The 20,753-nt window shown below is 42.5% G+C and overlaps 1 protein-coding gene across 1 annotated transcript in view; it reads right to left on the bottom strand.

Moving 5' to 3' along the window:
• Nucleotides 1–20,753, bottom strand: part of LOC146772545 (ceramide synthase 2-like) — a 244,517-nt gene that overhangs the window by 86,172 nt on the left and 137,592 nt on the right. Inside the window, exon 4 of the mRNA XM_085638549.1 lies at nucleotides 12,589–12,707. Coding sequence (XP_085494675.1) covers nucleotides 12,589–12,707 — 119 coding nt within the window. The remainder of the gene's footprint in view (nucleotides 1–12,588; nucleotides 12,708–20,753) is intronic.

A 20,753-nucleotide genomic window follows, 5' to 3' on the forward strand; every position in this document is an offset into this window, starting at 1 on the left:
GTTGAATATACCATCTTCTGTTGTCTATGGCATTAGCTAGTTCTTTCTCCCCTTCCCTCTTGTCTTCTAGAGCGTTGCCTCACGCCCTGAGTTGTAACCAGGAGTGTAGGTGCATCCCTGACTTTTTGCGGGTAAGAGGACAATGCAGTCTGTACGCTTGACAAATGTTTATGCACGAGACATTTGTATTATGTTTAAGAAAACGTAGTAGATATGTTCAGCACATTCATGTATTACTATTCTGTTTTGTCTCCAGGTGATTAAATTACATCACTACGGTGCCACATATCAACGGATAAGTAGGTACTCTGATAGGTTGTATCGTTCCTCTTTATTTCACTTATCACTTATTCACATTTTTTGCAGTAGTGTTACCTTTTTGGTCCTGACGAAAGCCACAGTCATTGGGTAGACACAGGTTGGCTGAAACATGTTGACCCACGAGGGCGCGGCCCTATAACGTTTGTGGACGCGCTCCCCTCACAAATTTCTGCTGTTTTTAGTTTGGTGTCATTGGATACAGAATAAAATTTATTTTCCGATGATGATCAATTTTAAATCACTTTCTCATTTCACACACTGCATCTAGAATTCACCACACTTATGACAGTCTTCCTCATGCTGAGATAATCCGTCCTCCCAACCACAGGAATCAAAACATCCCTGAGCTCCTCCTTGTTATAGTAATCGAAGGAGTCGTAGCTCTATAACTACACCAGGTGTAGTTATGGGAGGTCCCAGATGATGAAGCATGCCACCTCGGTGGGTGATGGGACTTGGCCCTCTTTATGAGGACTTCTTCTTTTTTGTTTGAACGTGCTGACATGTCGCTTCTTTTCTTTTGAGAGATTGGTTTAGACCCGTAGACTCTACTTGTTGTGTTTCATCTCTAAATTAGCCACACAGCGCCACATTGTGGCAGACTGTTACAAGTGCCAATGTTGAAAATTTAGTGGTAGTGCTGAGCACCTGAAACCACTGGCTCAAATCAAGCACTGGGGCAAATGCTGGAGTATGATTCACTTAGTTGTTCATAAGAAAATCTAACATGACTGAGGGTTAGGGAAGGTAACACCATCAAAACTGAGTTGTTCAAAATTCCTATCCACGTCTTTATTTAACTTCCTTTTGCCGATGAAAAGATCCCCATGCTCACTTAACATTCTCTTGCCAAGACATGTTTTGTGGTATGTTTTGATACTCTGGATTACATGATACACAGACAAAAAACACATAATCCATTTAATCCTGGACAGGAAGTTTGAATTGGCAAGATGTTCTTTAAATTACCCAAAATCTTTGAAATTATAAGAATTGGAAATAAAATAATAAACTAAATAAAAGGAACATAGTATCTCAAATGGTGAATCTTTGGATCATTGTGTTGGTTCCTCAACTAAAGTGAACTTAATTTTTGCAGTGTAGGAAGGTGGAATCTGACTATATGGCTGCCCCCACTTTTTCCCTGGTGTTTGAATGGTTTTTGACTAGTCTGGCTGGGATCCTGCTATCCAGGACCCCAGCCTATCTGCTTACTCCCTTAAATGATTGGTGTGCATATTAGATGCACTAGTGATTGGATACTGTGGTACTTTATGAGCCCCGAGTATATGGTACCTTAGGTACCTAGGGCATTGGTACTTCAAAGGCCTACCAGGGGCTGCAGCATGTATTATGCCACCCCTGGGAAGCATTCTCAATCTGACACCACAGGCCTGCTACTGCATCCTGTGTGAGGTAGTGTTAGCACTCCTCACTGAGGTATAGGTTCCTATATCTCAGCATACACACACATATAAACCTATCAGCCACCCCTCTTGCAGGCCCTAACAATCCTGAGGGCAGGGTGCTTGGTTTACTATGTGAGGGGGTGCTTCTGCATAAGCAGGACCCCTCTGCAGCTGGCAGAGTCTATTCTCTGCTGCTGTTTGTGGATGCGGTTAAACCATATTCTCTTAAGTGCATTATAACCTTGCGGTAAATGCTAACTTTGGAATGACTGCATCAAAACATGTCGTGTTTGGTGTCAAACAACTTGGAATCATACCCCCACACCAGTAACTGGTGTGGGAGTATGATCCCACCCTTCTAGAGAGGATGACATGTACCCACTGTACTAAACAGTAGAAATCTCCTAGAGCCCTGGCATCACAAAATGGATGCCACCAGCACAGACACTGGGCTGCCCTCCTGCTGCTGACCGAAACTCGCAGTGGAGGAAGCCCAACAAAAGGTATCCTGTCACAGGAAGGTGTCACCACCCCCCAGACAGGATTTAGTGTATTGGAGCTGGGTGGGTGCACTCTCAAAGTGCTTTGAAGTCCTGCACTGGGGGAGCAGTAGGCTCCTCTGTGCATATGCCAGCTCAAACCGGTTCAGGGGCTACCTGCCCCTGCTCTTGGGCAAAACTGGATAAAGGGAAGTTGGTATAACCACCCACTACCCTGACACTCCTAGAGGAGTGGTCATAGAGCTAGTCCCTCCCCTATCTTCACTATAAGATAGCAAGCATTGCCAATGCAATTCAGATTACCCTGGACGACACTCTACAAAGAAGAATCCTGGCCCTTTGACATTCCACTATCTCGGGAAGACTGAAGAATCTCCCTTGGAGTCAAGGAGTGACTCCCCTGCTTAGCAGGCACCTATAACTTCAAACAACGGTTGCAAACTTCACCGCTCCCGCAGGAGTCCGAAGTCCCTGCGTCCCCAGAAGCAGATTTCCTGACCTCTCGATGGTCATTTTGAGTCCCCAGTGAAGCTGTGGCATCTGGACCCCACGAGTGACGAGGAACAGCAATACCTGGGAACCATTCACTGATTTCGAGTGCAAACCCTAAACAATGTTCTACGAACTTGTGCTTTGGACCATTTGTAGTCCAAGTCCCTAGCAGGTCTGGTTCCAGAAATCAGCTGCCTACCCCGTCCCGAGTGACCGTGGGCTCCTGTGAAACTTTTCCTGTGAAGGAGTCTTCGCGGTTACTTGCCCGTTGGCTAGTGACTCTCCCGAAGACTTTCTAACAAACTTCTAGGGCTCTCCTGGTTGCTCCAGGCCTGCCCACACTTCCCCTTGCTGGGTAAGTCCATCAGACCTTGCTGGTCTGCATCACCAACTATCTTCAGTCCACACAAGACTTGCAGTTGCCAAGGCTTGTTGGCTCCAATCCGGTTGCCGACACCGTCATCAGCTGCAGACATCGTGGGACACTCTGAATCCAGCTGCTGGTCATCATCGATCCCTCCTGGACCTCGTGAGCGAAGAGACAAATCACCATTGACGACCTGAAACGACACGACATCTGTGATCATCCATCCTGCTGGCCACCGGTCACTGGCAAGTGACTTTGAACACTGTCCCCTCAATTTTCAGGTCCTCTTCATCTTCAGTCCACCTTTGGATTCCAGCGAACACCTCTTCAGTCGTCTCAAGCAGCAAGTCTTCATTGGTCTCCATTGAAAACAGCATCGCGACCCGACACCAAAAGACACCTATGCACCCGGCTTCCCTGGGTGAGGTAACTCGTGCACTCCGGTGCCCAAGTGTGTGTTTGCCCTCGAAATACTTACCTTGTAAGTGGCTTGCTTGTTGACTTCTTCGAAGTACCCTAAAACTTTAAAATACAAACCACGACTTGCTCCATTGTAACCTATAGGAAACCCGCGGCTGTGTTTAGACACTGCACGCGTCTCCCGTGGGCTTGTTACTTACCTGCTAACACTGCAGTAGTGAAGCCACAGCGATTCCCAAGGCCCTAGGCTTTGTCATTTTGCAAGTCGACTTTGTTAAACCATTTTCTTAGTATATGGTCTGGTACGCCCCTAGGGCTCCAGCCATATTTGTGCTTCATTTATTGAGAACTGTTGACGACGATGTATTGCAATTAAACAATGCTATCGGAACCACTATAGACTTAATCGCCCCGCTTCAGAACATTAGGCCTAAGACTAGAAACTCTCCTTGGTTCACTGATTCACTTAAGGCCACTAAACATTTGTGCCGTATTGCAGAAAAATTGTGGAGGAAAACTAGAAATCTCGCTAATCGCGATAACTATAAAAAGATGCATAATAGTTATATGCTCGATATCAAGCTAGCCAAGAAATCATATTTGGTTACTAGAATAAATATGGCAGAGAACTCCTCTAAGGAGCTATACCATATTCTCAAAGAATTTACAACTCCTACAAATGCATCTGCAGTACCCGTCTCTCAAACATGGACGGACTCCCTCTCTGACTTTTTTGAGGCCAAAATCATGAATATCCATAGTACTTTTCCCTCGGTCTCTGCACACATAGACACAGACCCGGTAGTACTCTCACAGTCCCCTCTGATTCCAGACGACTATCTACAGAATTTTAAGGAATGTGACCTCAAGTCGGTCACTGATGCCATCACAAAGATTAAATCTGGCTCCCCTGATGACCCTTTCCCTCCTAAAATATTCCCTTTGCTAGCCCCTACAATTCTAACCAGGCTAGTTGAAATCTTCAATAAGTCGCTAGCAAAAGCCGATTTTCCACTGTGTTGGAAAAAAGCCAGAATCAGGCCTATTCTAAAAAAAACTTCAGCGGACCCAGATATATTCCTGAATTATCGGCCAATCTCCCTGCTACCATATTTTGGAAAAAATTTTGAGTCTTTAGTAAATAAGCAGCTCGTAAATCATCTCGAGAGCCATGAGCTTCTAGATTCCTCTCAATCCGGTTTCCGTGCGGCACACAGCACAGAGACAACACTGATTGAGATCTCGGATAATATTAGATTAGCCTTGGATAAGCAGCAGTCAGCTATCCTTATTCTGCTTGACTTGTCGGCGGCCTTCGATACCGTCTCCCATCACATACTTGAACGCCGTCTCTGGGAGATGGGAGTCAGGGGGTCGGCCCTAAACTGGTTCAGCTGCTATCTGAGAGATCGTAAAACCGTGGTTCAGGTGGGCAACATCACAGCTAGTGAACGAACAGTAAAGATGGGTGTTCCTCAGGGCTCCATATTAAGCCCCACCCTTTTTAACCTCTATATGACTCCATTGGCCGCTGTGATTAGACAATATGGCTTCGATGTCATATCTTACGCAGATGATACTCAGATTCTAATCACCCTGGGCCCCGACCCAGATGAAACCAAGCAGCGTTTTAAAGACTGTCTGATCCAGGTGGACGAATGGATGTCATCAAACCATCTCCAATTAAATGGAACCAAAACAGAGATCATGCTGTTCGGTAATGCAGCGGACCATTGGACGCATGAGTGGTGGCCACCCAAGCTCGGTCCTTGCCCTGCATATAAGAACATGGTCCGAAACTTGGGCTTTCATATTGACAATAATTTGTCTATGAGTGGCCACGTAAAGCATGTGATTAGCACATGCTATGGTGTTATGCGGAGCCTGCGTAAAGTGTTTAGGTGGCTTCCTTTAGAGGCCCGCAGACCTCTAATACAAGGCCTCATCATGAACAGAGTGGATTATGGCAATTCGCTTCTGCATGCCATTAATTCAGATCTTTTGGCTAAACTCCAAGTCCTTCAAAATACGGCCGCCAGGCTAGTCCTGGACTGCCCATACAGGACTTCGGCCCGCCTCTGCTTAAACTCCCTTCATTGGCTCCCAATAAAGAAACGAACCCTGTTTAAAATACTATGCTTAACTCATAAGCAAATGTATGGAAATGGCCCCAAGTATTGGCAGCCAAAGCTCCGTTGGTATAAACCTTCCAGGGCCCTGCGATCCAGTGATGCTGCCCTGCTTATCCCCCGAAGGATTCGTACAGCTAGGCAGGGAGGCCGTGCTTTCTCCTATCTGGCCCCCTTTTCATGGAACAAAATGCCTTACCATCTCCGTATCATGCCCAATCACGGTGATTTCCGTAAAAAGCTAAAGACCTGGCTTTTTGCCAATTAATCTGTGGCCCTCTGTTTCTTTTCGGAGTGTCTGCAAGCGCCATGAGACTCTCTGAGTGATATGTGCGCGATATAAGTATCTCTGACTTGACTTGACTTGACTTGACTTGAACTGTTGACATTTAAATGTGTATCTGGGTTCTAATCTCATAAAGAGATTAGTAGAGTGTATCTAGAAATAAATACATATATATTTGATATATATACCGGTGTGGTGTCCTTTTCATTTGGTAATTCAAGAGATTATAAGGTAAAACAAGCTGCTTTACATTCCTCAGAGACTTAGCCTGAAGGCTGCTCTCCACAGCTACCACTAGGATAGCTTTCTTTAAAAGGTTGTCTTAAACCTATCTACCATAAGAGTCGAATTGGACTGGTGCAAGGTGGCCACTATAACTAGTGGCCAGCATATGCCAGGCCAACTTCTCACATGCAGTAACAATCCAGATAATGTTTGTGAACTACTAGGGGAGTAGGCATCACTGTTCAGTGGAGGTACCTCATCTATATCATTGCTGCCACCAACCAGAACCCATAGAATTGGGGATCTGAGATGCTAGGTTTTCAAGACTAAGTGGTGGGGTACCAGTTTAAGGTCTTTCCTGTCCCATGGTATTCTAGATTTGTAGTTCATGTCTTCAATTGGGGTTACGGCTCTCTCAAAATAAGCCTGAAATGAAGAGGTACAGAGGAACGTACCGGACAAAGGGAAGGAGATAAAAGGAAGTATTCTATTTGGTGATGAACCTGGCAAGCTCTTGTCATCTGTGGCACCAGCATAAAAATAATTAACTTCAAGTTCAATAAAGAGATACAATTTTATTAGGGTAATTATGCCTTATATTCGAAAGATAATGTTGAATTGAAGGCTGCTGTGTGATGCTTGAAGGCTCTGGTATTATGATTCTAATGTACAAACTGCGATTGTGGTTATAAAATTGCATGATAAGGCTTTAGCCAGGATTTTATTGTGTATCAATTGATATGTGTAACTGAGGGTCATTGAGTTGTATTGCTTGCCTGCGCAATAAAAACATTGTCAACAATAGTAACAACATCAGACATGTCATTGCAGTTAATGCAATGACTCAGGTTGCCGGGTGTCATAGTGAGTTAGTTATGCAAATGAATGCATCATTTTGTAGGAAAGGGATGTGCTACTGTTAATATAGTTTGGTGCTCAGTCCATTATCCCTCGCGATGTGTCCCATCCACCGCTATCTACTGCAACCTTGCGATGTGCTATAAATCAGAGACATGTAATATGAAAATTGTATGTTTCAATGGAAAACCTTGGGTCTCTGTGCGAAGACCAATTCTGTTAGCCCAGATGCAATATTAATTGTCCGCACATTTAGAGACTAAGGATCCATTCAATTCTCAAATGCTTAATATTAAGCTGTAAAGTGTGAACACACGCATTCTGGTTTATTTAACTACTCTAGCACTGGGACTAAGAACCAAGGTGCACTTTAGTTTCTGCGAATCCTCCTGACTGGATCAGGATTTAGCATGTGCTGTATGTCAGCATTCCCACTGAATGGGATATTAGTAATTCATTCTGTCTCCGTTTCCTTGTTCGGATCAGGTGTTCCAAATAGGGTCTGGCTGAAACTCAAACATGGCCCCCAGACTAAGCTGCATCTCAGTGATACATAACTAAGGAAGGGTCCTACTTCCTCAAGCACTGTAATATGTAGTTCTACATGTTTGTGTCAATACAACACCATGGATCATTTGTGTTGCACTAGTGCTTAATTTCAGCCAGTGGTTTCCGGTGCTCGGCGCCGGCACTTAAATGTAAACACTAGCACTTATGATATTCTGACACATGGTGCCGCTGTTTGTCTAATTTAGAGAGAACAACAACAGTAGTAGTCTTAGTGTGATGGCCAGTAGTTATGTTGTTACAGTAATTGGCAGCGCTGACTGCGACAATGGGTGGTGGAAGTGGCCTTCTCACGAGAGCCCTGGCAGTTATATTTTTACAAATTAAGCACTCTGTAGCACACAATGGAAATTAGATAACGTTTGGACCTTAATAAGTGTTTATTACCACCCAAAAGAGTGAGACCCATTTTATCACCTTTCTTTCTAGGCGAGAGAGAGTAAAAGCGCGCATGTGTTCCAATGCATGCCTTTCCGGCTGTCTGCAGTGGTTCGCTTGGAGTACAAAATCTGATCATATTAAGTAGGAATGGGAAATGTGATCTGCAGGTTACACAGGGATCTTTGAGACTAAGTCATGAACCACCCAGATATCTTACACATGGATTCCTACAGGTTACACATGATACTTTACAGGCACAATGGACCCTGTCAAATACGTTAGGAGTCAAACCTGTAACCAGAGATTGCACACAGATATCTATAGCAAGAGCATTAGATCCGTAGACATATCATTAGATTTTAAAATGTAGTTTGTGAGCAACAAAGTGAGCCATAACTCCTTTATTATTTCATTTTCCTTATTAATTTCTTTTGGACATACTTTGTAAAAATAATGCTTATGATCTTGCAGACTACTCGCTAGGACTGCTGAGACTCCTCTTGATACCTCCCCTTTTTTGGTGACGTCAAGTATTTTTCCATCCCCAGCACTGATCAAATCTCTGGTTTGTTTATTACATTATACGAATGACCTGTGGCTGCATTGGCAGAAAGCGGATGATGACAGAACGCGTTGTGGGTTAGACAAGACTTCTTCACTGATTGTCAAGCCTAATTGAAAAGGACTTCCATAGAATGCAACCACATAAAGTATATAAATTGTAAAAGAAATTATACTAGTGCAAACGATTGAAAACAGTGCTTAATTTGAGCCAGTGGTTTCCGGTGCTCAGCACTGGCAATTAATCGTCAGCACCGGCACTTATAGCGCAAACTCGACCCAAAGGTATTGGAGTGCATTTCATGAGCACCAGTTGAGGACATATTTATTTTTTGTAGACACGGGGAGATAAAGTGATTTGCCCAGAATTACAGGATGTTGAGCCTATGCTGAGACTCAAACCTGGTTCCCAAGCTCCAATATCGGCAGCTCTGGCCCTTACGCCACATGCTCTCCCCACTTGTAGGGTTTCATGGTTAGTTCTGTTATAGGCGGCGCTAATAGGAGCAATGGGCTGGTGCAAGCTGCCTCCTGACGAGAGCCCCAACACTTTTTTCCCCCACAAATTAACCACAGATTGAAAACCTTGTGAACTATATGAACAAATGTTGTTAATGTTACTTATGATTTAGGTACCCTAATGCACACAGGTAAAATAAAAGCTGAATTCATTGCAATTCACCACCTCACAAATGTTTCAAAATTATTTTTTGCCTCACTGGAAAACTGCTCATGCCACCAATGAGGGAAAACATCTTCCCAACACCGCTTCGCTTTCTTTCTCTGGAACTGTACCTTTAAATAAATAAGCGTTGCGGTTCAACCTAGCCTGATAGTGACAACAATTCTGTACACAACAGGCTTCAGTCACAGTTGTGTAGTCACATGGTGTTATCACACGATGTCCACCTTTAAAAGAATACACCCGCCCCGATGCAGAACAGCTGGGGAGCATTGTAACAAGAAGACGCTGCAAGAGCAGATTTTTCATCACATCCCTATCCGGATAACAGGGTTGTATGTGTGTGTGTATGTGCCACTCGTGCAGCGCAAACATTCAAAAAGTGCTTTATGTTCCTGGTGAGGAACCAAGGTGCAATAGTAGCACGTTACACAATAAAGGCGCTCTTGTAAGACCGATCAATGTTGGCTGAAATTTATCTTTATAAAAAGCACTTTTTCTTTTTAATTTCTGTCTAAGCACATTTAGTTGTATTCTAATGACATCTCCCCTAATGCCCGCAGTTGCCGCCCAGGATTCCTTCACTAACAACAAAAACAAAACATTGATACACAATAAAGCCTGACAGGAAATGTGAATTAATGCGGCTAGGGAGAAAAAGTTAACAAGAGAACTGAGTTACAATGATAAGAAATTTAAATATTTGGTATCACTTGGTAGACTGACACCAAATAATTCAGTGCAAGAGGAACTGTGAATGCGGATACAAAGTAGTATCACCCAGGATAAAAATCACACAAAGGAATTGACCCTTAGAGAAATATAAAGTTGCATGCATACTAACTCACCCCAAAAGGAATGGCGAGCATTGATACAAAGTAAGTGTGCCCCAGGGGAAAAGTGGAATTTGAAACCCAGTTACTTTGCTCCAGAGAGCTTTGATAAAGAACAAATAAGCTCCACAGAAAATATGAAAATTGATACAAGTAACTAAGCTCTGAAGTAAACATGAAACAAAGTAGATAAGCCCTAGGGGGATAAATAAGTGAAACCGGAAACAGAGTATATTAACTCCAGATATCCTGTATACATGGATACAATGTAACTCAGGCCCAGAGGCCCTGTATACTTTAAGTTATGAACAACTCATTTACTGAAGAAAAGGGAAGAATGAAACAAGTAATGCCCAGAGTAAATCTAAACATTGAAACAAAGTAAGTGAGTCACAGGGGAAAGTACCCATTCAAAGTCTGACTAGGCTCCGCACAACTTGTGAATATTGAAACAAAGTAACCCCGTTCCAGGGTTTCTGTGACCACTGACACAGAGCAACTCAGCTCCAGGGGGACAAGGGAACATGGATACAAATAACAAAGCCCTGGACTAAATGTGAACACTGATTAAAAATAAATAACTGAGCCCCATGAAAAAAGTGAATATTGAAACAGAGTAACTTAGTGCCACAGACCTTGTGAATATTGAAACAAAGTTACCCAGCTCTAGAGGCAAAGTGACCACTGATACAGAGTAACACAGCTCCAAAGAAAAAGGTAACATTGATACAAGTAACTAAGCCCCAGTGTAAATATTAAATATAAAGTTACCCAGCAATAGAGGAATCTCTTGTAATAGACAGACATAAATATATTTTAAGTGTTGATAAGGCAAGATGCCTCCACCTCCCCCAAGCCCTGGTGGTCGAGGGGGCAGAAAACTGTTTTCCCTTATGTGGATGAAAAGGCTAGCCAGCGTGAGCGAACGTATGCGTTACATTCATACAATTGGCAGCTTACGACTTCTGCACTTTTTTGTGGTTTTATATAGCACAAATGTGGCCAAAGAGAATTACATTACAAGAGTTCACAGTTAGTATTTTCCCAGAACCACAAGAGCTTTAGGCTACGCCGGAGCTTAAACCTGGTTCCCCAGTCCCAGAGTTGGAAGCTCTGCTGTTAGGCCGCATCACCTCTTCCAAATGCATAAACATTTACACATATTGGTAATCCTTGGGCACTGACATTGCTGCACATTAATGAGTACTACAGCGAGAAAGATGATAGAAAGAGAGGATGAGGATGCATCTGGCCACCCAACTTTAACAGTGCAGGCCCCAGGGCAGGCGGAGGGAAGCTGCACGGCCGCTCCTCTTTATTTTAAGGAGCCGCCCTGGAGCATGGGTACCCAGGGCCTAACAAGGTTCGAGGAGGGTGGCCACATGCCCCCTTCCCTTTAATTAATGAAAAACGGCCCAGGGGGATGGGGTCCCCAGGGCCTTACAAGGCTAGGGGTGGGGGGTGTGAGCATTTGTCCCTTCTCTCCTTTAATTAAAAAAAATGGCCCTAAAGTGATGGCTTCCCCAGAGCCTAGTAAGACTTAATGAGAGGGGCCGCGTTGTCCCCCCTCCCCTTTAATGCAAAAAAGGGCCCTGGGGATAGAGTCCCAAGGGCCTAAGAGGGCTCCGAAAGGGAGGCACTTGTCCCCCTCCCCTTTAAAAAAAAAATAAAGGGCCTGTGGGATGGGATCCCCAGGGCCTAAAATGGCTGATGTCATCATGTTGTCATCAATGATATTATTTGTGATGTCATCAGTGATTCATAAATGTCATGAGTGATGTAATACGTGAGGTCATATGCAGTGCATGGCAGGGGTGTAAGTTAGAGTTAGCTCTGCTTACTATGATCTGGTGCATTTCTATGTTTTTTTTTTAGTTAAAAACTTTATTGTTGCCACTGACATAACCATAAAGAAGGAAATAGAGTGCAATAAAGTTAGCCAAAGGGAGAGGACCTCTATCAATCTGGTCAGTGATCAATGAGTTTGACTTTTCCAGAAAGGTCCTCACAGTGAACAAAGACACAGAAATTAAGGTTAGATTTTGTGTTGTAGGGGCATTTAGCAATACACATCACACACCCATGGGGGTTCAGATTGTTCCATAGAATGGAAGCTTACATATTAGGATTGAAAGTCTTTTTCCGTGATAAGAAGTAACATATGTACCTATTACTCAACACATCTTGTGTGCGACAGTAAGTTATATGGGAAAATACAGGAATTTTCATATAAGGCGAGTTGGAGATGTAGACCACTTGGAACAAGTTATAATCCAGATGAGTGAACTAAAGCAGAAACAGAATGTCCTGGCAATTGTCTAAATCATTCTAGCATGGAGAAGGAGAACACACGGATTCATCATGAGATAGTGGGCCTTGTGATAGAGTTTTTTTTTTTTTAATAATTCATTTTCCACCTTTTTAACTGATAAGGTTCACTATGCTATCATCAATGTCAGTTTGCCATTTTATTTTCTATCAAATAATAATTTCATCAGATTGACTATTTGTGAAATCTCGAAGAGTGTCGATGGATTCTGTAAGGTTAAAAACTCACTTGGCCTCACAGAACTTTTTTGTCAAGCTGGACCGGTCTTGATTCCGTCGCACCCGGAACCACCTGTGGACTTGCCTCGTGCGCAGGTCGCTTTGCTTGGACAAGCTGCAGGCCTCTGCCTAGAAGAGAAAGATGAATGTGTATTAAAATTACCACCTTCTGTATCTTTGTGGTCATTGTCAATTAGCAATTGTACAGAGCTCAATCTACTGTTAGTGTTTATCGTGGGTTTTATTTTCTAAATGTTTCATCGCATTCTGCAAACTTAGCCAACAGAAGCCAAAGTGCTGTAGGGAGTCAAAGGCAAAGAGTTGTTTAAGAGGTACATGGCTTCTGGGATGGAATTTGGACAGTGAGAGCGTTGTGATGAAGTGTTCCTTAACACAGAGTGTCTGCAGCTGTCTCTAAAATGGAGCAGTGCCACCCTGGGTGCATTTAGATACAAGTCATATGATATTGTGTTCTCTTTTTTGCAGTAGGTGGCTATCATTTATTAAGAGTTGTCAAGATATTTTTGGTATCAATGGACTGAGGCTGGAGGGCTGCACCACATTGCTTATGTTTTTGTTCTCACAGGTCTACACAACCCTGAAAGACAGTCAATGTAAAGCTTGTAAATGTCCCACAAAGAGATCAAACAACTTAGCACTACTTATAATGATCGACAAACTAGAGAAGACTTCAGGTGGTTTCACCAGAATGCTGTGCAGAAAACAACACGTGGCAGAAGCAGACAGCCTGTTGTGGTTGCTAAAGCAGTGATCTGTAGGTGTATGAATCAGTGTTGTATCTCGCTAGTACTTCCGTAGGCCTGTTATTTATTGCATAGCTCGGGTCAAATTTCTCTTGAAAGACGCATGCATCCATTCGTACTCTACTGTTCCTTAAAAGGGACCAGCTATGTGGACACCCACCTTCATTTTTACGTTTCTGCCTTAATTAGCTTTTTCCAAATGTTTGCTCATTTGGCTTAGATGCTCACCTTTTTTTTCTTTTGAAATGGCACCTTTGAGATGGTGCTACAATTGGGCCTGGGCGAAATTTAAATTATGCTGGTGTCATTTGTATAATTATGGAAATTTTGTTATGCTCGTTACGTGAAATCCTAGAAATTACGCCATTACACCACTTAAGGTAACGATGCACCATTTGTGGTAAAAAAAAAAAAAAACTTACCACGAATTGCAGCATTCCCGGTAAAGATTTACTGTGAACACAGAACGCATTGTGTTGAAATTTCCCAGCACACTCCCAGCTTCAATGTCCATTACTCTCAGTAAAGTGACCATCTTGTGAGCCAGGACAAGAGGCTGAAAGAACAGTAAACACACCTAACATGTACCCTACTCACCTCTTAAACTAAATGTAAGCAGGAGCAAAGGGGACCAGAAATCAATTACTTTTATTTTCACTGCTATATAATTCTATTACACTTTACAAGCATTATAAATCTACTGGTAGATTTCTTTTTTATTACAGTATAGTCCCTCCATCTTTAGAATGTTGTCTTTGAAGCTGTTCCAGGTGAGTTTGGGGGCACAGTCTGAGCCTGGAGTGGCGAATGGAGGCCTGCACCTGTCCTAATGTTTTAAGATATCCACCTAGGTTATTTTGTTGTGCCATCACTTTAAATGACGATAATTTGCATATTAAGTGATTATTATGAAAGTCGGGCTTGCATCTGATCCTCCTGGACCTGCGCTTTGAACCAATGATCAAATTCTCCTGCTCCACCTGCTAAATTTAAGGCAGTGTTCACAGTTTCACAAATTTATTTGTTAAACTTGAGCTTCAGGATATACCATAATACCAAAAATTACTAAAATAACTTGAAAATGACGTACTACTTCACGCCCTGTGATGAGACCTTTTTCAAGATGCAAAGTGCTATACATTCTTAGACGAAGTATTTCACAAACACGTGTCCTGCATTGCACAGAAGAGAAATTTCCCCAAAGGTCCAGTGTTAAACCGTCCAGAATGACAATGGCCATTCCTACTTCAAACATAGAGCCTATTCCCGAATGAAGGCCCTGTGCTAAACAAGCAAGCATCACGGCTATGAACTAATTATGTATCACATAGACCAACAAATCCTGCATGTAGTGCTTGAGTTAAACATTCCTACAAAGGGTATGGAGCAAATATTTATACGACAGACAGATGGAACATCAATCTAGAAATGTCTAGTGTTTAATATAGATTCCAAAACACTTACATACTGGCACTAAACAGAGCCAACGCTATTACACAAAGCCCTGCGCTAAATATTCCCATGTCAAAGCAAGCAGTTTTTTTGCATCACACTGAGTGGTCATTTCTGTGCAGATACTAATGGTATAAACAGTCCTACATCACACAAAGCAATCATTGATGGAGAATGCACACTGGTACACATTCCTACATCACTCTGAGCAGTTACTGATTGATAAATTCACAGTACTACTCAGTCCTACATCAGATAGAGTGCTTGTGGGACAAAGGCACTGTGTCGCACATTCCTTCGTCGCCCAGAACGATCACTGATGAATAATGCACATTATTACAAATTCCAATATAACACATAGGAATTGTAAATCAACAGCGTTGCCTACCAAAAACCATGCTTCCTGCATTACACTGAGCTCTTGTAGATGGATAAAGACTTAGTGTAGCGCATTACTGCATTACACAGAGCGATAATCAAAATACACGTTCTTGCATTGAAAACAGTTTTGTAAGTGCTTATATTAAACATTTTCTTTTTTAGTATATTAATAGAATGCCAAAGTAACCACTGATTTATTAGTTACCATGTGTGGTGCTCATTCATTTTGATTGATAAAAAGCAATGATTTTTAGCTACAAAAAATTACAAATATACTCTAACGGAACGTCTTATTATTGTCTTTGTTCATAGAACAGTATTGTGTCTGTGTGTACAGCGGTTTTGTGTCGGCACAAGGTGGCCTTACCCCTACGGGAGCCAGCTGAACAAGAGTTAGAACCTACGATGCTATTAGGGAAAGGATTGGAGAACTACTAGACATTACACAATTACATAGGCTTACGGATAATTACAGCTTGAGTCTCATTGACATCAGCCATTTTGCTCAGCATGACACACATTTTCAACAAATGTGGTTCCCTTTATCAGAACATAGACTTCTGGCCATATAGGAAGTAATAAACCCATTGGACCACATTCACCCTCATTTATCTTAGAATTTTGTCTGTTTAGGACTTTGTAAAAAAATATTATTACTACAGTTTGGTTGTCCACCATCTTAGGCTAACAAAAGACCATGTTAAAGGTTACTGAATATTTACTATTTTTATTCTCAATAAGGAATGTTTTCCTTTGTGGCGGACCGGTTCCCTACCCTAGACTTAACTTGGTGTTAACTACTAACCCTTTAGAAACCCACTTAAACCTATGTTTTATGGTTGCACATTTACAAGCGCTGGGGAAGAAACTACCTTTCAAATCTTGTTGAATCCAACTAACTTCTTGAAAGGGAAAGGCCTGCCAAGTAGCACGACACTTCCATTTAAGTAAATGGATGCTCACTCCCAAATTTTTCTCAATTTGCCCGAACCTCTATCCAGGAATTCGGTGTACAAGCAAACTTCAAACATTATCTTATTGTACCAGAGAGGATATGTTGATGCATATGCTAGGCTTGGGATACATTTTAGTTATGCCAGCAAAGTTCGTGAAGTACATAAAATTCACTTTAATAATTTACAAGATTTTTACAAATTTTAAATTATGCAATTTCATGCCACTTGTTACCCAAGCATGCACATTGTTTAAAAAAAAATAAAAACGTTCAGTGATAAGAGTGGGAAAATTGTTTACACAGAAATAAGATACTGGTCAACCAAATTTCATTACAATGGTATAATTTCCAGAAATGCTCCCAGAATTCTATAAAATTCATGGGCAAAGAATTTTGCTATTTCGACCGGCCAGCAAATTACCATCATCATACACACCTGCACAAGGGAAGGCGTGCACCCATGGCAGGAGAGAGTATACTGTTTGTGTTAGAGCAGTGACACACAGCTAGTTTGATTAGCTTTGAAAAAGAAGGACAAACATGAAAAAGAATTGTGTACCTCTGAGATGACACTTTTCATTATTCTTTTTTCCTTAAATGAACCAAAATGACACAGGGACCATAGCCAGACTGGAAACCAAAAGCCGCCCTGGCCAGTTTTGGCCACCATGCTGCATGTAGTGGGTAAACAAGTGCAGCGAGCGGGCCTGACCACTGCAAGGTGTGTTTGTGAGGGTTCTCACCACAAAAACCTTTTGAAACAAATTTCGAATATTTTGCAACTTAACAAAAACCTTTTTCATTACTGTACCTTGGCCAATCATTGAATGGTTGTTTAGAGACAGGGCTGCACGGCCCAATGAATGAGTAGTTGGATGATGAGGGGAGGGTGAATGGAATTTTAGTTAAGTGGGGCAAGTTGTCTCAATGCACTGACCAAGGGTGGCTGCTCTGGTTTTCATTTTAGCGTCTACATTTAAAAAAATCACCCTCCCCAAACACTACACCTACCTCCAATACTTATGAAACATGGATAATCTGGATGTGATTAACACAGTACACTGGTTTGGCACCTCAAAGAGTTAAACACAACAGGCTTCCACTTGACTACATTGTGTGATCCTAGGCAATTACTTTTTTCACAGTGCCCCTTTTTCCTTCATCAGCACATGGCAGCCTCTTGAAATAGATCTTTTCGGGGAGGGCGCTGCACACAATCAAAGACTATAATATTACTCAATTTATACTAACACTCCGAGCCAGATTAGGGCACATAAAATAGCTTTCCTCTCGGTTCACTTATAGTATTGTAGTCAGGGCAGTGGTGGTAGGCATGAATGCTTCAAAGTTTCAGATAGATATATATTATATATAGCGAACTAGACCCGAAGATATCAGGTATCAGTGCGCTTTACATGAGCACCAGTTGCATTACAGACGGACACATTCATTTCTGGTAGGCACGGGGAGATTAAGTGATTTGCCCAGAATCACAGGATGTTGAGCGTCCCTGCTGAGACTCGAACCCAGTTCCCCAGTTCCAAAGTCGACTGCTCTAGCCGTAAGGATTCATCCTCTAGAAACTGTCACTTCTAACAAATGCCACTCTATGTATTTAATCTGAAATACTCCATTCAAATGTGTTTCAAAGATTACATTATAAAGAAATACACTGTTTTAAAATGTTTGAAGAGTCTTTATCATATGTGTGCTAGACTCCATCAGGCAAGCAATAGTGCACCCCTCACCTCCTCCTCTCCCAGCCCAGAAAACCAAATCCCTGATCTGCTGAGGATCACAACTTGCAAATTTGATCTACTCAACTGGCGAGCACCCATTTGGGAAGAATAGCTCGCAAATGCACAAAACCCTTTCTGAGCACCACTTGCCGAGACGGCAAAGCTGCTAAAATTGCAATGAAGCCACAGACGGCATTTAAATTCCTGAGTGATGTTATTATCGAACTCTCCATTTATTTGGGAGGAGACAACTGTCCAAAAAAGAGGTCATGAAAAAGCTGCATGTACCGCTGCAGAAGTGCTTATTATTATCTGTGGTAATAACCCTTGATGACTTGAGTTTACAAATATGAAACTATTTAGCATTTCTGAAAAACAGAAGATGTGTCATTAAGATTGATCTAAGCAGTTTCACCAAGGCAGTTGAAAGTAACTACTCACAGGGCACCAAATGTTTTGCCGTAAACCATGTAATATTTGTTTCGTCCAATAAGTTGGGGGTCATAAATTTTACAGATCTCCTACATCGAACGGACAAAACCCTTCGCACACAGCCACGAACAGAACCAGTGACAGAGGATTATGTGGACTTAGATGTCACATGCGGCTAGCAAATGAAACTGCAAGTCAAACTCTCATTGAAAGGACAACCGGTCCCTGAATGGACGTAGGCAGCAGCTGAGTCCAGTTTTTTTGCGGAAGGAGTACCGGTGGGCAGTGAAGTAGCGTGGGCGGGGCCACAGGGGCATTTGCCCCGGGTGCAAAATTCTTAGGTTGCACAAATTTTTAAAAGAAAAAAAAAATGAATACTACAATTTTTTTTTGTTTTATAATTTTGCGCCAGGACGTGCACTCTCTCCATGGGTTAGGGGGCGCAATACCTGCCTGGCCTCGGGTGCTGGCCACCCACGCTACGCCGCTGCCGGTGAGCAGTGCTGGAATGACAGAGGCCAACTGTACTGTAGTGTTCGCTGCTTTATCACACAAAGGGAAAATGCCAGCATTGTTGTGTGCAGTTTATCACACAACACAGGGGCTGGTAGAGTGTAGCTGTACCAAAAATGCACTAATATAATTGGTGAATAGTGAGTACTGCTTGATGAGAAAGTACAAGGGTCAGCAGATGTACTGAGTTCAGCTTCACTAAAAAGTCAACAGATCAACAGAGTTGATCTGCTGACTTTTTAATACCTCCTCAGAGTAGCCGTGTGCTCTATAAATCTATCATTCATTTATCACAACAGTACAGAGTGTTACTTTACTACAATATGCACAAGAGCTAGCTGTCCCAGCCTAGCTACAGCTTTATCATGTGCTGCAAAGGGTGGTGGTAAAGGAAGAGGTTTTTTACAGAGCATGGGGATCAGTCGAGCTCAGCATTGTACTTGTATAGAGAATGTTTGAACCCGGCTCCCACAGGGCGCTTTGCCTTGAGGGCTGCTCTTCGAAACAACTGCAGTTATAGGAACATGACGCAGCAGTGCCGCTGCAATGAATATGCAACCTTGGTCACCCCAACCTTCCCTAACGGAGCACGATGCAGCGCTGCGCTTGTGTCAATCATTACACTATGCATGAACAGTCTCCAATCAAAGGAATCAACTCTTGAAACTTGAAAGACACATTTGTTATGTTATCAGTATTTTTATAGCGCGCTAATCACCCAGGAGGGAATGAAGGCATTTGATGTTACAAGTTGATTTTCATTGTAGAAGTGGCTGGTAAATTCTTTACTGCACTTGGCACTGCATCGCTCCAGTGCAGAGCCATGACATTCTACACCTGGAGGATACTGGTGGTCCTGAACACTGGGATTTGTCTATCCATGGATGCACAAAGAAGGTCAGATCGGAAGGGATGCACGGGTTCGAGGACAGAGAGACGAGTGCAATGCTCTGCCCCGTTGAGCCCACTCGCTGAAGGTATCAATGAAAGGGAAGGCGGAGCAACACTGCAGTAAAAGTGAAACTGGAAAAGGATGGTCATGTGACACAGTCACCAATATTATGCTACAGTGAGGGGGAACAACTTTCAGTAAAAAACAAAGGAAAGCAACCACTGGCAATGCAAAAAACATTTTTTGCATTGTTTATTTTGAAAGCACCAAAGTACTGCAGTCAGAAAACATGGCCAGCACGTTCCCACTTCCAGCAACAAAAACTGGCCCACACAAGCAGTCAACATGGCCCCACACTGCCAGTCCACCAGGAAAATGCTCTGTACCCGGTATACCCTATACGGACCAGAATGCGTATTGAGACTGAGTACAAACCCGTTACACCCCAAGTTGAGTGAACAAAAACATATGTCATATTATCATCGGATTTGCTAACAAATGGTCTTCAGAAAACGCGATATACTTATTTTCACATGAAGTAGAATTTTGTTAAGTAGGTTGCATGCCCAGATTTTTGAATAGCAACATTGTGTGTCTTTGAACCCAGCATGCCTGGCCCATTGTTAAAAAGGTGTGTATTACAATATTGGAATCGGTCCTGCATAAAATGAACAATTAAACAGATTTGCGAGGTAACTGAATTGACTCTTTAATAGCAATCGTAAATTTCTGCAGGGTACGAGATGCAAATACATAATATTAAGAGTGTATTTATTTGTTGACACAAATTAAATCTTCCCACAACATAGTTTATTTTAGCATTTTTATAAATTGCTCATACATCCAAAGTAAGTGACAGATCCCCAACGGAACAGGACTTTGTATAAGTTAAGTTCGGAGAGGGTGTTTGTTGATACATAAGATGTTGGCTTCCTGACAGATGTGGAAGAGAGCTGCGGAAGTCGGAGCCTTGGTGATTCAAAGATCTGCCCCCAGCGTTGACGGAAGTAGTAAGTGGCGTTGCGAGGAGGCGGACCTTAGCCTACT

This window comes from Triturus cristatus, chromosome 12 (assembly GCF_964204655.1).
Source record: "Triturus cristatus chromosome 12, aTriCri1.1, whole genome shotgun sequence".
Lineage (NCBI taxonomy): Eukaryota > Metazoa > Chordata > Amphibia > Caudata > Salamandridae > Triturus > Triturus cristatus.